Source organism: Mytilus edulis, chromosome 5, assembly GCF_963676685.1.
Source record: "Mytilus edulis chromosome 5, xbMytEdul2.2, whole genome shotgun sequence".
In the NCBI taxonomy this organism is placed as follows: Eukaryota; Metazoa; Mollusca; class Bivalvia; order Mytilida; family Mytilidae; genus Mytilus; species Mytilus edulis.
Window position 1 is genome coordinate 71,153,903 of NC_092348.1, and position 22,350 is coordinate 71,176,252.

Below are 22,350 nucleotides of genomic sequence, written 5' to 3' on the forward strand. Positions count from 1 at the left end.
GGCGGGACATGTGAAACCCCTAACCCTGTTTTTTTTTTCGAAAAACTAAATATCACTAACATAAAATTTTGAATCAAAACCAAAAAGTATACAGATCTTTAGATTAATATAACAAAGAAGTGTGTAAAGTTTTAAGCAATAATCATAAATTATTTTTGAGATACGGCGCGACATGTAAAAAAAATCTCCACTGTTTAACAAAATACTCAAAAACTCCAAAATAAAGTTTTGAATCATCAACAAAATGTATACAGATTTTTAGATTAATATAACAAAGAAGTGTGAAAAGTTTTAAGCAATAATCATAAATTGTTTTTGAGATACGGCACAACATGTAAAAAAAACCCTCCCCCTTTTTTACAAAAAACTCAATAACTCAAAAATGAAATTTTGAATCATCACCAAAAAGTATACAGATCTTTAGATTAATTAAACAAAGACATGTGTAAAGTTTTAATCAATAATCATAAATCGTTTTAATCAATAATCATAAATCGTTTATGAGATATGGTGCGACATGTAAAATAAACAGTTGCGCCATGAGCGCATGATACGCCCGACGTCTTGTGTGGAAGTTTTATGCAATAATCATAAATAGTTTCTGAGAAAGTTTTAAGCAATTACCATTTATTGCTTTTGAGACAGGGCGGGACATGTGAAACCCCCCACCCTGTTTTTTTTTTTTACAAATATCACTAAAATAAAATTTTGAATCAAACCAAAAAGTATACAGATCTTTAGATTAATATAACAAAGAAGTGTGTACAGTTTCAAGCAATAATCATAAATTGTTTTTGAGATACGACACGACATGTAAAAAAAAACCTCCCCTTTTTCACAAAATACTCATTAACTCAAAAATAAAATTTTGAGTCATCACCAAAAAGTATAAAGATGTTTAGATTAATATAACAAAGAAATGTGTAAAGTTTTAAGCAATAATCATAAATCGTTTTTGAGATACGACACGACATGTAAAAACCCCCTCCCCCTTTTTTACAAAATACTCAATAACTCAAAAATTAAATTTTGAATCATCACCAAAGAGTATACAGATCTTAAGATTAATATAATAAAGAAGTGTGTAAAGTTTTAAGCAATAATCATAATTCGTTTTTGAGATACGGCGCGACATGTAAAAAAAACCTCCCCCTTTTTTACAAAATACTCAATAACTCAAAAATAAAATTTTGAATCATCACCAAAAAGTATACAGATATTAAGATTAATATAACTGAGAAGTGTGTAAAGTTTTAAGCAATAATCAAGAATTGTTTTTGAGATACGGTGCGACATGTGAAAAAAAACACACCCCTGTTTTAGTTACAAAGTGCCGTAACTCAAAAAGTTTAAATCTTATTTTCACCAAAAAGTATACAGATCATTTGACCATCATAAAAAACAACTATATTAAGTTTCATGAAATTTAGATAAGTCGTTCTCAAGTTACGGTGCGACATGTTTCACCGGACAGACAGACGGACGGACAGACAGACAGACGGACGGACGGACGGACACCGGACATTTGTATACCATAATACGTCCCGTCAATTTTGACGGGCGTATAAAAACACTCCCCCTTTTTTACAAAATACTCAATAACTCAAAAATAAAATTTTGAATCATCACCAAAAAGTATACAGATATTAAGATTAATATAACTAAGAAGTGTTTAAAGTTTTAAGCCATAATCAAGAATCGTTTTTGAGATACGGTGCGACATGTGAACCCCCCCCCCCCCTGTTTTAGTTACAAAAGTGCCGTAACTCAAAAAGTTTTAATCTTATTTTCACCAAAAAGTATACAGATCATTTGACCATCATAAGAAACAACTATGTTAAGTTTCATGAAATTTGGATAAGTCGTTCTCAAGTTACGGTGCGACATGTTTACGCCGGACAGACAGACGGACAGACGGACAGACAGACTGACGGACGGACACCGGACATTTGTATACCATAATACGTCCCGGAAACATTTTGACGGGCGTATAAAAACCAAGAACATGGTATAAATTCCGGCAACAGTAGTTTACCAATGTTCAAATCTCATAAATAGTGCAAGAAGATATGACAGTCGTTATCCCTTCGTTTGATGTGTTGCAGCAAGAAGATATGACAGTCGTTATCCCTTCGTTTGATGTGTTGCAGCAAGAAGATATGACAGTCGTTATCCCTTCGTTTGATGTGTTGCAGCTTTTGATATTGCCATTTGATTAGGGACTTTCCGTTTGGAATTTTCCTCGGATTTCAGTATTTTTGTGATTTACTTTTTATTCAAGGTAACAAACACAAATAAATAGGGAATCACATGAACTTCAGAAGGTGTGAGACGGAGTGTGTATACCAAATCATTAGCAAATTACTAGTCTCTGGAGAGAAGATTACTCTACCTCATCAAGCAGCGACTTGAGGTACAATGGATTAGACGTCTGTTGAGCATTCACCAGCATTATCTTCTGTTCACTGTTAAGAGTTTTCCCATAAACACCTTGCAAGTAGTCAGTAATTATTTGCAACTTTTGTGATTCTTGTAGAGGTTCTACTTTCATATTTGGCCATTTGTTACGTAAACAAGATTGCATTGCCTAAAATAGTTTAAAATCGATAGTTTATATTTATTGGCTGCACTGCTTTTCACATAATAAATTTGTATGGCCATCCTTAAATGATAAGATAAATTCTTAAAAGATGAATTGATATACAGTGTACAATAGTATTATTATCGTATACTATATATATATATATATATATATATAATAAATATGATTTTCTACTTTAAATAATAAAGGAATGCTTAGTTGACAATTAAATATTTCATTGCATTATAAGACTACATATTTAAAATTTTGAAATTATGAAATTATGAAATTATGAAATTATGTTATTTGGTTTACCCTTCCTGGAAGAGTTGAACACAGCATGAAAACATTTGATGGTAATTCATCTGGTATCCACATTAAATCATGCTCTGAACCTGAAATTTAAGGCTGCAGTGTCACATATTAATAACAATATCACACGTATCTTGAATGGTAATTATTTTTTTTAGATTAAACGAGTTTGATAAATGATCAAATCCAGGTCGCAGATATTTGAATAGTTTCAAACGAGTCTATAAAGTTCAAATGAGATATGATAACTGTGCTGCATCAGAAGCAATCTATGAAATACCTTAACGTTTGAAAGAAATGCTAGATACTAATATACAGGAAAAAGCGGTAGTTTGTTTTCTCCAAACAGTTAGTGCAATATGAATTAACCTCTTACTTATTAATTCATTAGATAAAATAAGTATCTAAATTTGCTCAATATATGGTCATAATTATACGTTATCAGTTTACAAAGATCTAATAGTGTTCTATCCCAGGAAATGTGTGCCTTAGCTGCATTTTATAAAAACTTTTTGGAGTTGTTTGTTCTCAATACATTTCAAATACGTACTTTATTTGGCCTTTTAACATTTTTGATTCGAGCGACACTGATTAGTCTTTTGTAGATGAAACGCCTACTCAAATTTAGATCCTGGTATCCATGATGAGTTTATTTGTTTATACTGGGTTTCTTCTTTTTTTATGTCTCGCTGGCGTACAGCGTACATTTTCAATATATCCAAATTACTGTTTCCGTTATTGATCCTAAACATTCAACTATCATAAGTATTTGATAAAAAGAAGGTTCGCAGCATAATCAAAGCGTCAAATGATACGAGACTTAACAAACGCAGTAAGAAAAGCAAGTTAGGGTTATGTGAGGTCATGCCAAACATAAGGTTAACTATTGGCACAAAATGGCCTAAAATATCAACTATATCATAAAACACAAAAAAAGGTCACACTTTGGTTTGTAAATGTGTCTATTCCAAAAGCCTTATAGCTAAATAGATCAGATCTTTTCATAAAAGTACATAATATTCCCCAAAGTAGGCCCATTTTAGACATTTTGTCGAAATATGCTGATTTTGTGCAATTTTCAGACCTTAGAAATTTAGGGGTGTCAAAGCGTTATAAATGTCAAAAGAAGGTGTCAAAAAAAAATATTTTTGTCTTAATAGTAATTTCACAATTAATTAAATGTGAAATTTGTAATTTTTAACCCTGCGTGAACCTTCTTTGATTGTCTCGTTGTGAGTTCATGCATTCAGATGACAGACTGTATGTATTATCGTATGTGCCTTGTGATTTTTTTTTAAAGTTTTTGTCTTTTCAAAATCAAGACAAATTGTTTTGTTAGTGACAAATAAGTATTAAAAAATGAAAAAATGGCATATTTGTAAGATTAATATAACTTCCGACAATATACTAGTACCATATACACACTATTCAGACACCCACTACATACGAACTTTGAGTCGTTCTTTTGCAGTCAAATATTATCAATATAATGATTCGTCTAGCAATATCATTGTGTGTAGAGATGACAATACACCCTTATATTTCTATGCATCCCAACCATTGCATGATATATCCTTCAAGGCTAAAGAGTATTGTTTTTTTAAAACATATAATCAAAAATTATATACCGTCTTCCCCAGTGCCATCATCCAGCTGATTAAGTGCGTCCAAAACAATAACGACCTTTGTCCTAGACCCTGCCATCCTTAGCCACTTTCCAATATCATTAATTAGCAAAGAATCGGATGTTGGAATTTGCATATCAAAATCATAGAATATATTCATTTCTTCAAACAATCTACAAAAAAGTAAACATTGACAAAAGGAGATGTCATTAAAAGTCAACTTTATATTGGCGAATAAGGGAGACAATTGTTCAACAACAGTATATTCAATACGATTTTGCTAATATTAAGGATTTTCTTTTACAGGAAAGTTCACTACACTTGTTTAATATTAAAACTGAGCCATTCGGGTATATAAAATATATTTCATTTCTTTCACATTTGAAATTTAACTTGTCTTTAATTGTGTTTGATACCTCTGAAGAGTCGAAGCCCTACCTACTGAGCTGGTGAAAATCTCATGGAACAGAAGTATCAATATTACAGGATCAATGAACGATATATTTACTAGTAAAACAGTGTAAAAGTAAGCTAAACAGTTGAATCATTTAGCTATTTTGACTTATTGTTGAAAACGAGATTGCAATGTGTAGGATCAGAAAATTGAAAATACAACTGGTACATACAGACTCTTAAGAGTTATCCACAGTATTGAAATACAACAACTATTAAATAAGTATAACTACCTTCTAATGAGCTTGATGTAATCTGAGCTATCCGCAGAGCTTCCTATGAAATGCACAAATACAAAGGTTGTAGCTTCTGCATCTTCAATTTTTTTAGCCCAGTTAGCAATCAGTGAAGACTTTCCACTTCCTGAATTCAATGTAAACAAATGTCATCAAATCAGATTGTCATAATTTACCATCTATACAAAACTCATCCCAAACAAAATAAGCCATTATTGTGATCTAAATGTTTAAGGCTAGGAACTGAAACGATTACAGCCGTTACTGGTAGCTTATGTAATTCATTTTTGGGACATATTGTTTGATTGTTGACTGACGTTTTTACAGTCATCTACAGTCATTTCAATGTTCATTACGTAAGGTATTTAACTATCAGATAAACATTTAAATAGTACTTTATTTTTATATCCTGTACATAAAAGTAAAATATAAAAAAAGTAAAAAAGTACTAAAAACATGAAGAATTTATTAATATTTAATGAGCTGACTATAGTCCTACCTGATTCCCCCAGTATAATAAATGGTTTTGTTATCCCTTTGTCTCTTGCTTCGGTAATGTTTTTGAAATAATCTTGTCGTCCTATATACACACGTTGTCGAGCTTCACCAAACGCATTATGAGCCTCGCGCATGCGTTCTAATTGCGTTAAGTCTGTACCTTTAGGGAAATCAAGGTTGATACATTGTTCTAGATCCTAAAATATGTGTTTGATAAAGGTCATAGATTAAAATATTAGAAGATATTGAACTTCTTCTTTGAAAAATTGCAATATAGAATATTTGACCTAAACTTAAGCATATGTTTTTTCTTCGTATGAAACATGGCATACTAAACATTTCAGATGTATGAGAGAACCTTTATCCTAAATGAAGGTAAAATTCTTGAAACGATTTATGACATTACACCATCCTTTATTCTCAACAAAGAATAAACAACAGTTTGAACTGGTATGCAATGCAGGCATTTATATATGTGATTTTCGTCTAAAATATACTCATATTATGGAACTCTGCTCCGACCTAGATCAAATAAAATATGCGTTTTATTCAGAAACTGACAGAATAAAATAAACAACACAAGAAACTGTTTTACCCTTTTAATATTGTTGGCAACTTCTGTGGCAGATTTAAATGTAGTAATGTTGAGCCCCAGTGGATGTTCCTTAACTTGGGTTTTTAATCGTTCTTGTTGTTGGTGATGCCATTCCGATTCTGAGGAAAAGTTCTGCAAAAATATTGAAGTTGTGTTACGATTTATGGAATGTGTCAACAGTTAGATCATTAATATTTTTCCAAGATCAAAACAACAAGTTTTGGTAATTTCATAAGCCTAAACATCAACTTTTACGAGTTTTTGGAATTAAGAGTTCCATTCACTATCTAGACCTTCTTTTTAATAGCAATTGGATATTTCGAGTGAGAGTGTGAAATATCAACATTAAACATTTGACAAAGTGATCAGCAATAACCTTTAAATTAGTAAGATTTGTTTAACTGTGTATTGGCTTGCGGTATCATGCAAATTTTCTTTCCACATTTCCATCTTTCCATTTTTGTTTTGGTATCAATATATGTTTTGCATATAAAATGTAATCATAGAGAAAAAACACACACAACAATTAATTTAATGCCAAATTGCTATAAATATTAAAGAACCTTATATTCCTGACTTGAGACTTTTTCCTTTGATGGAGGATCCCTCATGTAGAAGAAACATTTATCTTTTGACACATTTGGATTATTCAGAACTCCCTGTAATACTTCTAACTGAAAGGTAAGAACACTATAAATCATAACAATAAATCACCTGTACTTTTTTAACCGATTATCTTACACGTTATTATACAAACGTGTATTTCTCTAATTAAATAGGTTTATTATGATGGCTTTATTTGACTATAAGGTTTTGATGCAGCAATCAGGAACTTCAAAAATTTGTAAGGGTTCCGCGGAAACCAGTGTATCGCCTACTTTTGCTCTTAATCGTAAGCTCAACAAAAATGAGAGAAAAAATAATAAAAATATTCATCTCAATACTATCTTTTGAGGGTAAAAAGCTTCTGACCAAGTTTGGTAAAAATCAAGGATAGTTTATGAATGTTTTAAAAACTTTGACTGCAGACTGTATGTATTACCAATGTTATTTTAACTGATCGGGCGGAGCTTACGTTTCAATTTGCATAAGGACATTCTATTAGAAGATATGTGTGCTAAGGATGATTGCTGTTATAACCATTACTGATTTCTAATCACCCTATCAGTGTCATCAAAGAAATTTACAAAACAATGACTGGACACTTCATTGATGAATTTGTCCTAAAACACCTATCTATAGATGGACTGGTTTATTATGAGCGAACCTGTTAAACTCCGCCCAGTCAAGTGAAATAAATCGAGTAATAATGTTAACTGGAAGACAAAACTAAGTCCATTTGTAAGTCAAACACAATCAAAATATTAACAAAATGTCTTTCTATATACTAGCTTTTGGTCATACACAAGCTTTTGTCTAAGTGAAGTACAAATCCAGGATAGTTTAAGAAAATATTAAAATTTTAAAAACTTCAACCACAGAGTAAATGTAATGTTTCTTGGCAGAAAAAACTAAGTCCATTTATAAGTAAAGTACGGATAAATTGATTTTTCTTTTACAAAATTTACTACTTGATACTAGCTTATGATCATAAATAAGCTTCTGTCCAAGTTTAGAACAAATCCAGGATGGTTTAAGAAAATTATGAAAAAATTCAAAGACTTTAACCACAGAATGAATGTGATATTTCCTGGCAGAAAAAACAAAGTCCATTTATAAGTAAAATACGGAAAAAATACGGAACTTTTGGATTCTATCTTATGATCATAAACAAGTTTCTGTCCAAGTTTGGTAGAAAACCAGGTAAGTTTAAGAAAGTAATTAAAATTAAAAAAAAACTTTAACCCCAGAGTAAATATTTGAGGATGTCGCCCCAGCCGACAACGACGACGTCGACGAAATGTAGGCTAAGTCTTACTTTTTTGAAATATGTGGAAGTCTCGACAACAGACAGTAGTAGATAGAGTTACAAAAAATGATCATCGTTAACATTATAATGACTATTGGCATACTGTGATGACATAGATGACACAGGTTTTAATGGTAAAATAATTAGTTTGTTGCTGTTATAATCTTTAGGGACAATCTGTATACGTAGCTCGTGATCTATACCCCCGTTTTGACAATCACATTAGAAGTACTTCATTGTGATTATGTAGGAACCCGTCATGAATAATCAGAACAAAGATAATACCTGTGTGACGCTGGATCCATATCTAAACTCATCTATCCATTTAAGATTTGGGTAGCTTTCTATTGCGTAGTCAAATGTAGAGTTCAAAACATCGTCCGGATCTTCCTTCCTTTGGGACCATCCATACCTCTCTCCCATCAGACAGATGAAGTAGGGTCTACATCTATCAATCTGTATTAGTACAATAAAAATGTTTCTTGTTTAAAAGTTCTACTTATCATGTGAATTTGATAAACCAATCGGGTGAACATTTTTAGATCTTGTACCTTTCATTAATATAAATGTGATTACTTATTAGAAAAATTAGTGCAAAGACAAAATACTGTTTCTTAAATTATTAATGACAACACCGAGGTTCTTCACTTTTTAGATGAATGGCTAAATGAGTAATTCGACGTTAATCATTACCAGTGCATGTTTTATTTTTAGAACACGTGCATTTGGCAAATATCAGTTTTGAAAATATAAAGATAAGGGAAATTTTACAACCAAAAAATTGAAAATCATAAAAATGTTCTTTATTTTTCACTAAAAAATAAAAGAAAATGCGTATTAGTGCCATTATAAGAACAAAAAAGGGAAGCATTTTTAAAATACCGTAGTAGGTACTATTCAAATGGTGTGTTATTAAGATGATTTAAAATTAGTTTACCTCCTGTAAACAAATTGCTATTGTTTTTCCATCGCTAGTTTGCTCTGATGTAATTCCCCATCTAAGATCTACATATGTGAAGAATACTCCTCTTTCCGTACACAAACGACGTATCTGCAAAATGATTACCACAGTTACACAGCAATGATAACCAAAAAAACTAGATATTATCACATTTTGTGGCTCTCAATACCTTCCTTTTGTATTATGAACGCAATGTAGTGTTCTTATATCTTATATATTGCTATTATGATGATTACATTTTTTGCTTCAAGCGGGTTAATTCAAAGTCACTCATAACAACTGCAATTGTAATAGCCACAATATTGCCCCCTTTTTCTCAATTTTTCATCCGTAAATGGGACTTTTTCCCAAATTTAAACAAGTCATGAACAACAGTACGGCTGCACCTAATAGAGCAGAATATGCTTACCCTGCCGGAACACTTCAACTTATCCGATATTTTGAATTGGATTATGTTGATCACTTTCTGCTTATATTGTTTTTTAGTTTGATGTTTGTCCTCTCACCCTTTTTCATTTTTTATAAAACAAAATCTTGTCTTTGATTTATGGTTTTTGACTTCCTTGTTATCTTCTTGGTTTTATTTCTTAGTAATCTACATTATTTTTCATAATTAAAATATACCATTATAGTGATTTGATTAAAATGTTATTCTAGACTTTATAAAGTAGATTAATAGTAATTGATTTCACGATAGCTTACATATAGTTACATAGTTATAATATGCATTTGATACAGCTTGAGACATTATAATTTATTTACCTCACTAAATGCTGTTTTTATTATTTCATCTCTCTCCTTGGCAAAGTCTTTAAATGTACTGGAAACAAAAACACGAATTTCTCTCTTTTTTTCTAACTTCTGTTTTGTTAAAAATCTTTTTAGGATAGCCCATTTTGACTCTTGTCCCATTTCATCTTCTAATGCAATTGACAATTTTATGTTTGGCAAATCGTGGACATCATCTAAATGAACACACGTATGTCAAATCAATAATCAATAGTTATTTGATTCATACAGTACTATAAATTTGAATATTGAAATTATGTTTTTATTTTTGCAAAAATAACAACAAAATGATGGGTTAAGTTTTAAAAAACCTCCAAAAACGATAATATTATGATGCTGAGTTCACACGTAATTCGAATTCGATTCACATTAACTAATTCGAATTAGTTTAATTCGCATTCGAAACGTTTGACGTCCTCACATCAATTCTAATTCGAATTACAATGCGCGTCAAATTTGCTTTACTGTCCTAACGACGTTAACTTTTAATTCGTATTAACAAAAACGTATTTCTAATGCGAATTGGTTAATTCGAATAAGCTAATTCGAATAAATTCGAATTAAAACAGAAGGGTGTGTGAACTCGATTAGCGAATTCGATTCGTATTCGATTCGAATTCAATACGAATTAAATGTACGTGTGAACGAGGCATTAGAATGCATAAAATCCTGGAATCAAAATAATAAATCCTGATTTTTTCATTTGTCCAACAGTTGTAGTGATAAACCCAGGCAAACATTGCTGAATTATACAAATATTCGCTCTTCCATTCTATTTAATCGAAACTATACATTTGAAGGTAAACATTACAACTGTTGGCTATAAAGCTTGTTGAGTGTAAAATGCAATATTTTCTTGTTTACTGCCTCTGTTGAAAAAGCAGTCATGTTGTTCACTTTGAATACAGATGATTAAATTTTCACAAATTACTCTAAATGACTGAATATTCAATACGCCATTGTATAGAAATGCATTCCTACTTTAAAGAAAAAGCTACAGATTAAAAGAAATAGAGACAAGGTTTGTTAAACTTTGTTCTTTTTTAAACCTTCCGCAAGATCTTCTATCACTTAAATAATACATTTTTGCTTCTTATGTGAGAACGCTCCGGGTGCGGGAATTTTTCGCTGCATTGAAGACCTGTTGGTGACCTTCTGCTGTTGTCTGTTCTTCTATGGTCGGGTTGTTGTCTCTTTGACACATTTCCCATTTCCATTCTCAATTTTAATTTTATACAATTAGAAATGAAACAGATCCAAAATACTTTCTCTAGAAAGACAATTTGGAAATTGTGTCTAGAATTTGGTGGAGAATAATATGCAGGAGTAGCAAAAGACGATGAATCCTTCTATGCATCAGTTTCGATCGGTTTATTTTCTTGGTTGTGTGTAAATTCTTAATTAACCTGCGATATTTGAACATCGGTGAACTAATGCAACCTCGTATTCAATTATAAATCAGGCTTATTTCAATATTTTTATATCTGGTCCTTATTATCGCTTCATCTAATGATATATGTGCATGAATCTACAAAAAAATATATATCTAATGTTTGATGTTAATAGAAGTTTACAAATCTATCGCAAATGATAATATTGCATGCATATTTACCTTCTTTAATGAATTGTTCCATTAAGCCAGCGTTATCCGTAAGAACTTTTGAAACCAACCTTTCTGCAGCTAATTTGCTGTCTGCCTTGTTCATCTTTAAATAATGAAACAAATTCATTATTTGTTTTTTTTTTATTCTTTTACATAGAATCTAACTCTTTTGGTTTTTTTCTTTGCTTAGAAGTATACTTTAACAAGAAATGTCTATTGTCTCATACATTCAAAACGAAATTGTTTTTCATATAGATTAGAGAATGGAAACAGGGAATGCGTCATAGAGACGACAACCCGACTAAAAAGGAGACCACTGACCAAGGCCAGTAATGACTCTTCATAGTAGCGAGAAAATTTTGCTGCCGAATACAGGCTTCATCTGGCACCTATTCAATATTGTTTACTAGTTTTGCAAAAAAAGACGTCACATATGCCTACTGTACACTCGGATTGACGTGTTGTATATAGTTTTCAAACGCGTAGATTAAAAGTGCAGAACAATTGTAGTAAAATATTATGGGATACACTTATGTCATTATTTCAAAGCGGTACCATTTGCATTTGGGACAGATGGTCTTAATAGTAGGTAGTAAGACAAAATGTTAACATAAAAGCAATGTCAAATAATTGAAAAATATCAAACAATTTGATCAAATTTGTCGTCGGATAACACGATTAAGTGGTACATGAAAAGCCTGTGGATCACTAAACCATTTAAACTGCATATTTGTCAAAATGATATAGACTATACTCCAACTCTATCAAAAGGATGTAGATTAAAACTTTAACCGATAGCTTTCTGGTCAATTCTACGTTTGTCCATTTAATGTACATGTAGGTTCACTTTTACTTCAGGAAGTGTAAAATTTACAATCTTCATATTACACCGAGAACACACCTGTGGAATGTCTGCATAACTGTCATCTTCATGCTGTGTGCTCTTCTTTTTGACTCGCACTTCGGCACCAGATATATAGGGACCAAAAAATCCAGCCCTCGATTTACTATCTTTACCTGTACAATATTATATTAAAAGTTTTCAAGAAAATATATACAAAGACAATAGTTACTGTAAAGTGATAATCGTAATGGTTTACTTTACAAATTTGTACCGTAGGAAATTGACAGAACACAATATTACAAAAAATTACTATTTGATATTGAATATTTCGTTAGCTATCTGTCAATAGACGGAAAAACTCATTGACTCCAACAGAATATTTCATTCTCAACCAAACAAAAAGGTGTTTGCATCGCGTGAATCTTTCTACTAATTTATTTTGTAAATCCTTAAAATGTTTGTACTAATATAAATATCGATAATTGTGTTCAAAATCATTATTTGTCAATCTTTCTTTTTATGTTATCGAAGCTTCTTTGTTGCATTTGTTTAATGATATTACGGCAATTAGTATCAGCACATTCACCATCGCGTAAAAAAATCAAGACATCGAAGAACTACTTTTTTATACAATTTTTCACGGTTTATGTGGCCTATGTCTTTATAAAAAAATCCCCATTGCTCTCAAATATGAAAAACGCAAATCATGAACATCTTCAAACACTTCCAGCTCAAAATAACATCCAAAACTAGTTCATATAGAATGAATTATACAAAAATGTCAAATTAAATAATGACATACGAATTTAACAAGGAAACAAGCCTGTTTGTTGATGCAATTACCGTAATTACATGTCAACATGTGAATCAGTATTCCTTAATTATATTCAGATTTATTAAGCATACTTTATATATGTGTTCATTGATTTTAACAACAATATAAACACAATAAAAAATGAATATATAAAATATATAAATATTAAAAACACTGACCTTTTGAGGAGAATGCAACAAAACGAACACCAGAACCATAGTCTGAAAAAATAATGTTAGCCTCTTCCCATTCACTGTGGAGGTAATATAAAGGTCCCACTTCTCCTGTGGTATATTCTTTCAACACCTAAACACATAAAAATGTTCAATCATTCTGCATAACTTTGAATGGCAAATAATAAGTTCTTGAAACAATTTTAATCATGTACATAAAGGTTTGTTCAATTTGAAATTAAAATTAGATTAAACAATTATTATAGAGTAATTTAGAATTAATTTCATATTTATTACTATGAACTAGAGGCAAATATTAAAGAACATGTGAATTTGAAAAAAAAGGATGTATTTTATAAATACATTTAATAGTTCTCACCTTTCGATCAGCTGACAATAACTGCGCAGTAAAGCAGTAGTTACCACCACCAAAATCTCCTTCCTTGTAATCTTCGAGAACCTAAAAAGGGCAATGATTCATGTCGAGTAAAATTAATATTTGAAGTTAATTAAGTAAGCAAAAGTAAAGACAAAAATTGAAAACTGTTATTTAAAATATTTTCTGATGAAGTCATGCATTTTAGAATAATATTTTGCAAGAAACCGAACTTTTAACCTTGGAAAAAACTCAAGATATCGAAATATCTACCTTTAGAACTTGGAAGGCTTTAAACAACAGTTAAACACAATTTTATTTGTATATGCGATGGGTTGATATATTCCTGTATTGCAGATGGGATGATTTATTCATGTATTTCAGATGGGTTGATATATTCCTGTATTTCAGTTGGGTTGATCTACTCCTATATTTCAGATGGGTTGTTCTGTTCCTGTATTTCAAATGGGTTGATCTATTCCTATATTTCAGATGGGTTGATCTATTCCTGTATTTTGGACCGGTCGATCTGTTCCTGTATTTCGAATAAGTTGATTTATTTCTTTATTTCGGACGGGTTGATCTATTATTCTTTTCATAATAACGGTAGGTATAGTTTCTGGCTAGGATAGTGGTTTTTCGAGTGATTCGGTCCGTTTTTTTTTCGAGTGATGTTCGGGCTTTTTCGAGTGATAAAAAATGCGATAAGTTCAATTAACTGCTATTTCGTAATTATAATAGTTGTTTACATTACTATCCATCTTATATTGAATACTACGCAAGTTTTGATCAACAAAGAAGCACACTTTCCTTGTATTTAACCAAATAAATTCAGTGTTTTGTTATTGTCCGGTTTTTTTACAGAAATTTGAATAAGAAAAAAGGTATTCTAGACTTTTAAAAATTACATTTTCTAGTATATAACTGTAATAAATATCACATATTCCCAATAAATCATCAAAAACATATTACTTCTTGGTTCAAAAGTAAACTTTTTCAATTTAATGAAAATTTTCTGTTCAAAGAGCGTTCTACAACTACTTTCCAGTGTTTATTTAGAAATTACTTGATCCTTTACAAAACGGTGTTTAGAACATAGTACAGGAAACTCATATTCATTTTAACTTCATTTCATGCTACTTTTGATTATACAGTTAATAATATTTCTTGTGGTGAACCCCGGAGATTTAAAAAATGTGTAAGAAACCTATTAGACAGCAGAGAAGAATCAGAAACATGCTATGTAATAAAAGATATTCTACTAAAAGAGGGTTGCCCCCGACCCCAAAAAATCCGTGAATAAAATTTTTTAAATAAAACACACTCACGTAATATCTTGATAGATATCCATATTTTCAATTTTTTAAGGCACTTTTCTTTTATTGAAAGGACGTTCTCATGGTGTGTAGCTGCTGTTTGACCAATTATTACATATGCATAATCAGACTCCTCTTCACAGAAGAGTTGTGACATCAATAACGCAATAGCAGCACTATTTGAACAGTATAGTCTTGATTGGTTTATGTATGTGTCTGGCCCAAGTAAGGAGCCTGTAATTCAGTGGTTGCCGTTTGTTTATGTGTTACATATTTGTTTTTCGTTCATTTTTTTTTTAATGATTATCTTTATTTCCTTCATATATATGAAGATTTTACAATTTATATTATAAGACGACCTTGAGTTTTATCGTTTGAATTTTTTTACATTGTCATTTCGGGGCTTTTATAGCTGACTATGCGGTATGGGCTTTGTTCATTGTTGAAGGCCGTCCGATTAACTATAATTGCTAATTTCTGTGTAATTTTGATCTCTTGTGGAGAGTTGTCTCATTGGCAATCATACCACATCTTCTTTTTTTATAATTCAAAACTTAAATAAATACCCAAAACTGTGTACATACAAAACTTTCAAAAATAATTTCTCTGCTGAAGCATACGTATACCTTAACCTACAACGGAACGAACGGTCGATGTTGGCTCAATTTAGATGCAGAATTCTTTCTCTAAGAATTGAAACAGAACTGTTTAGTGGTGAACCTGAGGACAGTAGAATATGTAAAATGTGTAGAAAAAATGAAATTCAAAATGAAATTCATTTAGTTATTAACTGTGATTTATATAATGAACTCCGTAATGAACTTTACTCAAGCACACCAGACAAATAAACATTTTTATCACTATCACATTGTGAACAATTAATACAATTTCCAATTTATTTTCAAAGAAGAACAGCTAAATATATTTAACAAGCAATAACAAAACGCAGACGATTTATATATGTAAATAATTGTTCTACAGGACCCTAATGTGAAATGATTTTTAGTTTTATATTTTTTAAGTGACTTACAAGTTCAATGGGCCGTCGTACAAACATTGTATTTAAAATATTATTATACTACTGTGTATATACACACAATGTCACTATAATAAACAAATTCGTATTCGTATTCGTAGTAGCATTTAAACATTTTCAGTTTCCATTTTTTAAACAAAAAAATAAATAAAACACGATACAAGACAAGTAGTTAATGAAATATTTCGAATGTATACTCTTTTAAAAACACAAATAAATCTCACCTCACACAATATAACTATGTACGTCTCAATCTAAATTGTCTATGCATGTAAGTTACAAAAGCCGTTAGGTATTCATCAAATTCGCACGAAACTTTATTCATTACCCCTTTCAAAACTTCATTCTCTGTTCAATTTATGTTTGGAATCCACTGTTACAAACCCTCATTCAAACCAATACAAACTTGAAGCTATAATTTCGGATATTGCAAGTCACAGACTTTTCAAGCCAGTTCGCATTGGAAAAGATGAAAAAGAGAAAAGATCTTTTCTTAATCTTTCCTTCGCCAACAAAGGTCTCGATGACAATGAGAGTCGGTTGAAAACAAAACTTTACGACAAAAGAGATGATTTCAGCTTTCCAATTGTGAACTTTCCATTTCTAAGTAGCAACATTCCAGCAGCACCTGCATACGGGGTATATATATCTCCCAATTGATACGATATTCCCGTGCTTGCATTTCCTATCATGATTTTCTTGATAGAGGTTTGCTGCTCACTAGGAAGCTATTAAACCAAGAGTTCCAAATGGTGAAGTTGAAATCATCCCTTCGTAAATTTTACGGACGCCATCACGAGTTGGTTGACCGTTATGGAATAACCGTTTCACAAATGATATCGGATATGTTCCTTACGTCGTAACTACAATCCCCTTCCCTTTCATGAATATGACCTACCGAATTAGACTTTTTACCGGATTTGTAATCACATAAGCAACACGACGGGTGCCACATGTGGAGCAGGATCTGCTTACCCTTCCGGAGCACCTGAGATCACCCCTAGTTTTTGGTGGGGTTCGTGTTGTTTATTCTTTAGTTTTCTATGTTGTGTCGTGTGTACTATTGTTTTTCTGTTTGTCTTTTTCATTTTTAGCCATGGCGTTGTCAGTTTGTTTTAGATTTATGAGTTTGACTGTCCCTTTGGTATCTTTCGTCCCTCTTCCTTTACATTAGATTGTTGACATTACGAATATATACTGTACATGCAATTTATAAGATGTGAGAAAAAGAATATATACAAATGAACGATACTCGTTTATAAAACGCAAGTGCTAATATTTGTGTCATTTGCATTGAAAAATCTTAATTTGAATCTTTATTTTATCGTTTTAAACGTCAATACACCAACAGATAACATTTTAGCTATACATGTAAGAAATGTGTATAATCACTCGAAAAAAAAGGACACACTCGAAAAAGCCCGGACTGCTCTCGAAAAAGCCCGGACATGAAGAAATGAATTAAGTCTCAAAATAGCATTTTCAATGCAATAACAATATTTTTTGTAAAGTGTCTGTATATCTAAGCATATATAAATTCCATGTATGCATTTCCGTCGACATTTACATTGGTATGTGTATAAGAATGGCTTTATTCTGATTTTTGGAATAAAATCATTGTAAGGCTAAATTTTACTTTTTTTTAACAAAAACAAATGTCAGAATGATAATATCTTTTATCTCAAATACTAATATACCTTGTATAACCTTGTATAGTAATCTCAAGCTTTTATATCACGTCTTGTCAGAAATGAAGTCACACTCGAAAAAGCCCAAACAAATCACTCGAAAAACCACCATCCTAGCTGGACACTATACCTACCGTGATAATGCTTTTTGATGACGCTGACAACAATTGTACTAAGGCTCGTCTATACATATGTACACACTATTAACCTCTACTATTAGAAAAAAGTACATGTATACTGCATATTGCGCTTACATACTTTTGGTCATTGCAAGTATATGAAATGACTATCAGGCAATGATACACTTTTCTGAAAAGAATATGTTTTTTTTTTCTCTATGCCAAAGTAATGAATTATAATCATAAAAGAGCATTATTATAGAAACTTAATATTATACGATACCATAATGCCTGGTGATGTGTCCAAGTACTCCTCAGTGAAATGATCGAGAAGATTGACTTCTTGATATTTACTACCCCATATATGTGATGTAACAAAACATGTGTCTGTATCATAACCGCCATCACAAACTCTTATATCTCCCTCTGTCTTCCAAAACGTCAAATCTCCATTCTTAAAAAAACACAAAATGACAAAATATTTCGAATGAATTAAAAAACCCAAAACAAGAGAGAAGACCCGATATGACGTAAGAAACTGGACAAAAGGACAATTTAAAACTCAGTGTTACCGAAAAATTAAGAAAACATAGATTAATATTGATGATAACAATAACTGATAAATAGAAAAGAAACGATAGAGACACAAGAACAGGGGTGGTGAGGAGTAAGGGTGTCTTGTTCATCATCAATTCCTCAACAGAAAAAAAAAACACATTTAAATACCTTGTCTATAATTTAATCGAGTTTCGTCTACATCAGAGTCGTCAATTGGGATATAATTAAATCAAAAAGTAAATTAACAAATATACCGAACTCCGAGGAAAATTTAAAACGGAAAGTCACTAAGGGACGACATCAAAAAAATAATGAATGACAAAACACTGAATTCAAATAGTTTGGGGTGTGGGGGGATGGTTAAAATTGCTGCAAGTTTTGTTCAATTGACATCGATTTTATATATATCATTATTGGTCAATCATTTTTTTTCCTAAATTAAGTAAGAAGAGGGGTAGGGGGGTCAGTGAAAAAACTATATGAATTAAGTTTTTTTTTATCCTAAATTGAACTTTTAATGTCGTCCCTAAGGCAAAATCAATAAAAAAAAAGTTGAATATCATTGAAAAAAAAATAGCAATCAATTAAAACCAAGGTCTGACTTAGTTCATCAATGGCTGGTGGTAAAACAAAACCTATGTGGATTGAATAGTTTTAACAATTGATGAACAGTAAATTTTATGGTATTACAGAAGCGAGGACTACTGAGTTGTTTTGCCGTGTAGAGTATCCATTAACCATACCTCTCCAGTAGGATTATGAAGTAGATTTTGAGACCATCCAACGATACTCATATTCTTTCGGGTGTTGATAGTCGTCAATGGTGGAATTTTGTCTATTACTTTTTGTCTTTCTATATATTCTTGTTTCTTTTGTGATTCAGTGAAGATTTTATCACTATACGTCATGTCAAGTAAAGCGAAAGCACAAATCTGGTCTGAAATATAAAGAAAATAAATATAATAGTATTTTAGTAAATCACATTCCCATTTATAATTGTTAACTTCATTCGGTATGCAAAAATTATTAAGAAATTGAAGAACTTTGAAATCCCAAAAGTACAAAAAAGGGACAAATAATGGCCTGATTTGAAAAGCAGATAAATAAATCGAAAATCAAATATTTCTCTCTGGGGATTGTTATAATATTTTTTTTTCAAATTTACGAATGTATGAAAATAAACCCTTTGAATACAAAAAAAAAGCAAACTCACCAGCATGTCTATGTACGTCTTTACTTTCACTCTCAATTTCTAAAAAGTTACTATGAATATCAACATTGATATCAACACAATAACAAGTTGGGCCAACTAAATCTCCTGGCTTCTTCATAGTTTCTATTTTCTACAAGACAATCACATCGTTTTCATCAGTTGCAAGACAAAGGGTATACTAGTATAAAAGTCTTAGGATTAAAGTCATATGAAACCTCAAATTAAAAAAAAAAATGATGCATATGTTTTTTTTCTCAACTAAATGGATAGCTTTCATTATAAAACTTATGTACTTACACTTTTTTCTGAAAATAATTCTTTAATTTGTCCACATTTAGAAGAAGTTTACTTTTTTTTTATTGCTTGCCTCCAGGAAGCAATTCGCCGACATATTGTCAGTATGCAAGTGACCGTAGCGTTACCCTTCTCGTAAAAATCCGGTGATCGCAATACGCATGGATCTGACATTAAAATAAACTATTATCTGATTGGACATGGTATACATGTACACGTGTTTTCTTTGTAGTTTTACTCCAAATATTCAAGCTTTTAAAAGCGTCTGATTTAAAAATTGGGAGTATTTAGAGAATAAAATGCTGCAAGCATATCACCTTCTGTACATGATTTTTTCCTTGCCGGAATCAGTTTGGAATTGTTTGTTTCATTTATAACTAACTAAACATATTTTCTAGTACACTTTCTTTACTGATTCAATATTATTTATAAAAGTTCTAAATATCAGTAAACCTCTTGGATGTCTTTGCTTATTGGTCTGCCATTAAATGTCATGTCCTCTGGTACATCAACAACATGTACACGTAATTTGTAGCTCCCATTTGGTATACCATTTACCTTTTTGAAACAGAACACATTGACGGTAAGAATATATAGATGAACACAGACAAAAGAATGTATCAAGGAAGAATTTCCAACCTTAAAGAATGATAATTCTTATATCATTTGCATATCTATAAATACTTGAATTGGATTGGTCAATTCGATTTTTTCTCTTGGTTTACACTTCGATAAACCATGTTTCCAAAACTACTTTCGTAATCTATTCATGCGCGGTACACATTAGTCTCTTACTCACAAACTTACTGACATAAAAGTCCTTCACACTTTTATTCAGTTTGTGAGTTAATTGCCCCGGTTTACACATCAATAACCTCTAGAAAAAACGTGTTTAATCCTATAATAAATAAACTCATCATAGATACCAGGACTAAATTTTGTACATATGCCAGACGCGCGTTTCGTCTACAAAAGACTCATCAGTGACGCTTGAATCCAAAAAAGTTAAAAAGGCCAAATAAAGTACGAAGTTGAAGAGCATTTTTATTCATTAAACGTTAAAAAGCAACATCTAATGGAATTTAATAGGACCGCAGTAAGGATAAAAATAAATGCTAATTTCACATGCTAATATGTGTGTGCTATTTTATAAAACTTCGCATTGGATACCCCTTAAGTGTTGTCTTCTCTTTGGTCGAGTTGTTGTCTCTTTGGCACATTCCCCATTTCCATTCTCAACTTTATGATCTGCATTTGTCATAAGTAACAACATATCAAAAATTTAAATGAAAGGTTCTAGGTTGTCTAGGATTTTTGCTTAAGGAAACAGCTTCAGCCGTCAATCAACTGACCTAGATTACTCGCGTTAGAAAACTAGGTAAAAACTAATAATCCATCCTACCTTATACCTAAACCGTTGTTCAGATTTTTGTTCCGTGTATGCTGATCTTGACACAGAATACAAAAACCCGTCATGTGAGTTCAGCATTGAAGTGGGTAGTATTGTTTGGGTTTTCACAGAACCAACAGCTTTGCTTTGCATACCTATGAAATAATGTATACCTACTTGTTTATAACCATTAATGTTGATAACTAGAACACGCATCTTAAATATTCACACATCTAATAACACTTTGTAATTCGCAGGTTGGAAGTTCACCGAATACGTATAATTTTAAAATAAACTATATCATAATATATGAAATAAACAAATTTTTATCCACTACTCGTATAAAGAGTTTAATTCTATATGATAACATATGAATTCGAAAATTTGATAATTTATAGTTTTGAAGATTTTGGCAAATGGCTTTCGGTAACTATGCATATTCTTAGATCTTGGCTATGTTGTTTTGTCTATTCGTCGTCTGTTTCTAAATCTATTTGTTCTGTCTGTCCTATAGAACTTATTGTTTAAAAGTGTGTCGTTTTTACTTCAGTCTTTTTCTTCCGGAGTTTAGTAAACTTATTAGCAAGTCTTATAATACTACAAATTGAAAGGATTTCCTTTACATTATCTTACCAGAAAGAAAGTTGCTATCAAAGTTAGCAAACTGATAGTGTTCACTTGAATACACGATATCATTGAGATCTTGGTATGCTGGACCTGCGCAGTTTAAAGCATAAATAACTCCTGGTTTTTGTCTGGTTATGGAACAGGGTGAACCAGACAACTCTATAAACACATCTTCATCAGCTTAAAAAAAATATCGAATGCATCTCAAATATTGTTATGAGCAGAACTTATTTTTTGTAGGAAAAGCTGATACCATATATCTTTTCTAATACATTATTGGTCAGCCTTGCTTTCGATAAAAAATAAAATTTTGATATTATCTGAACGTTATCATCATTGT

At 31.3% G+C, this 22,350-nt stretch overlaps 1 protein-coding gene across 1 annotated transcript in view; it reads right to left on the minus strand.

Moving 5' to 3' along the window:
* Window positions 1-22,350, minus strand: part of LOC139524370 (TPR repeat-containing protein DDB_G0287407-like) — a 46,584-nt gene that overhangs the window by 15,046 nt on the left and 9,188 nt on the right. Inside the window, exons 5-24 of the mRNA XM_071319132.1 lie at window positions 22,017-22,190; window positions 21,396-21,538; window positions 20,447-20,551; window positions 19,700-19,829; window positions 19,230-19,423; window positions 18,212-18,382; window positions 13,773-13,853; window positions 13,400-13,526; window positions 12,464-12,579; window positions 11,572-11,665; window positions 9,933-10,135; window positions 9,147-9,260; window positions 8,495-8,665; window positions 6,864-6,974; window positions 6,301-6,432; window positions 5,707-5,902; window positions 5,205-5,334; window positions 4,522-4,691; window positions 2,897-2,976; window positions 2,393-2,587 (exon numbers count right to left, since the gene is read on the minus strand). Coding sequence (XP_071175233.1) covers window positions 2,393-2,587; window positions 2,897-2,976; window positions 4,522-4,691; window positions 5,205-5,334; window positions 5,707-5,902; window positions 6,301-6,432; window positions 6,864-6,974; window positions 8,495-8,665; window positions 9,147-9,260; window positions 9,933-10,135; window positions 11,572-11,665; window positions 12,464-12,579; window positions 13,400-13,526; window positions 13,773-13,853; window positions 18,212-18,382; window positions 19,230-19,423; window positions 19,700-19,829; window positions 20,447-20,551; window positions 21,396-21,538; window positions 22,017-22,190 — 2,837 coding nt within the window. The remainder of the gene's footprint in view (window positions 1-2,392; window positions 2,588-2,896; window positions 2,977-4,521; window positions 4,692-5,204; window positions 5,335-5,706; window positions 5,903-6,300; window positions 6,433-6,863; window positions 6,975-8,494; window positions 8,666-9,146; window positions 9,261-9,932; window positions 10,136-11,571; window positions 11,666-12,463; window positions 12,580-13,399; window positions 13,527-13,772; window positions 13,854-18,211; window positions 18,383-19,229; window positions 19,424-19,699; window positions 19,830-20,446; window positions 20,552-21,395; window positions 21,539-22,016; window positions 22,191-22,350) is intronic.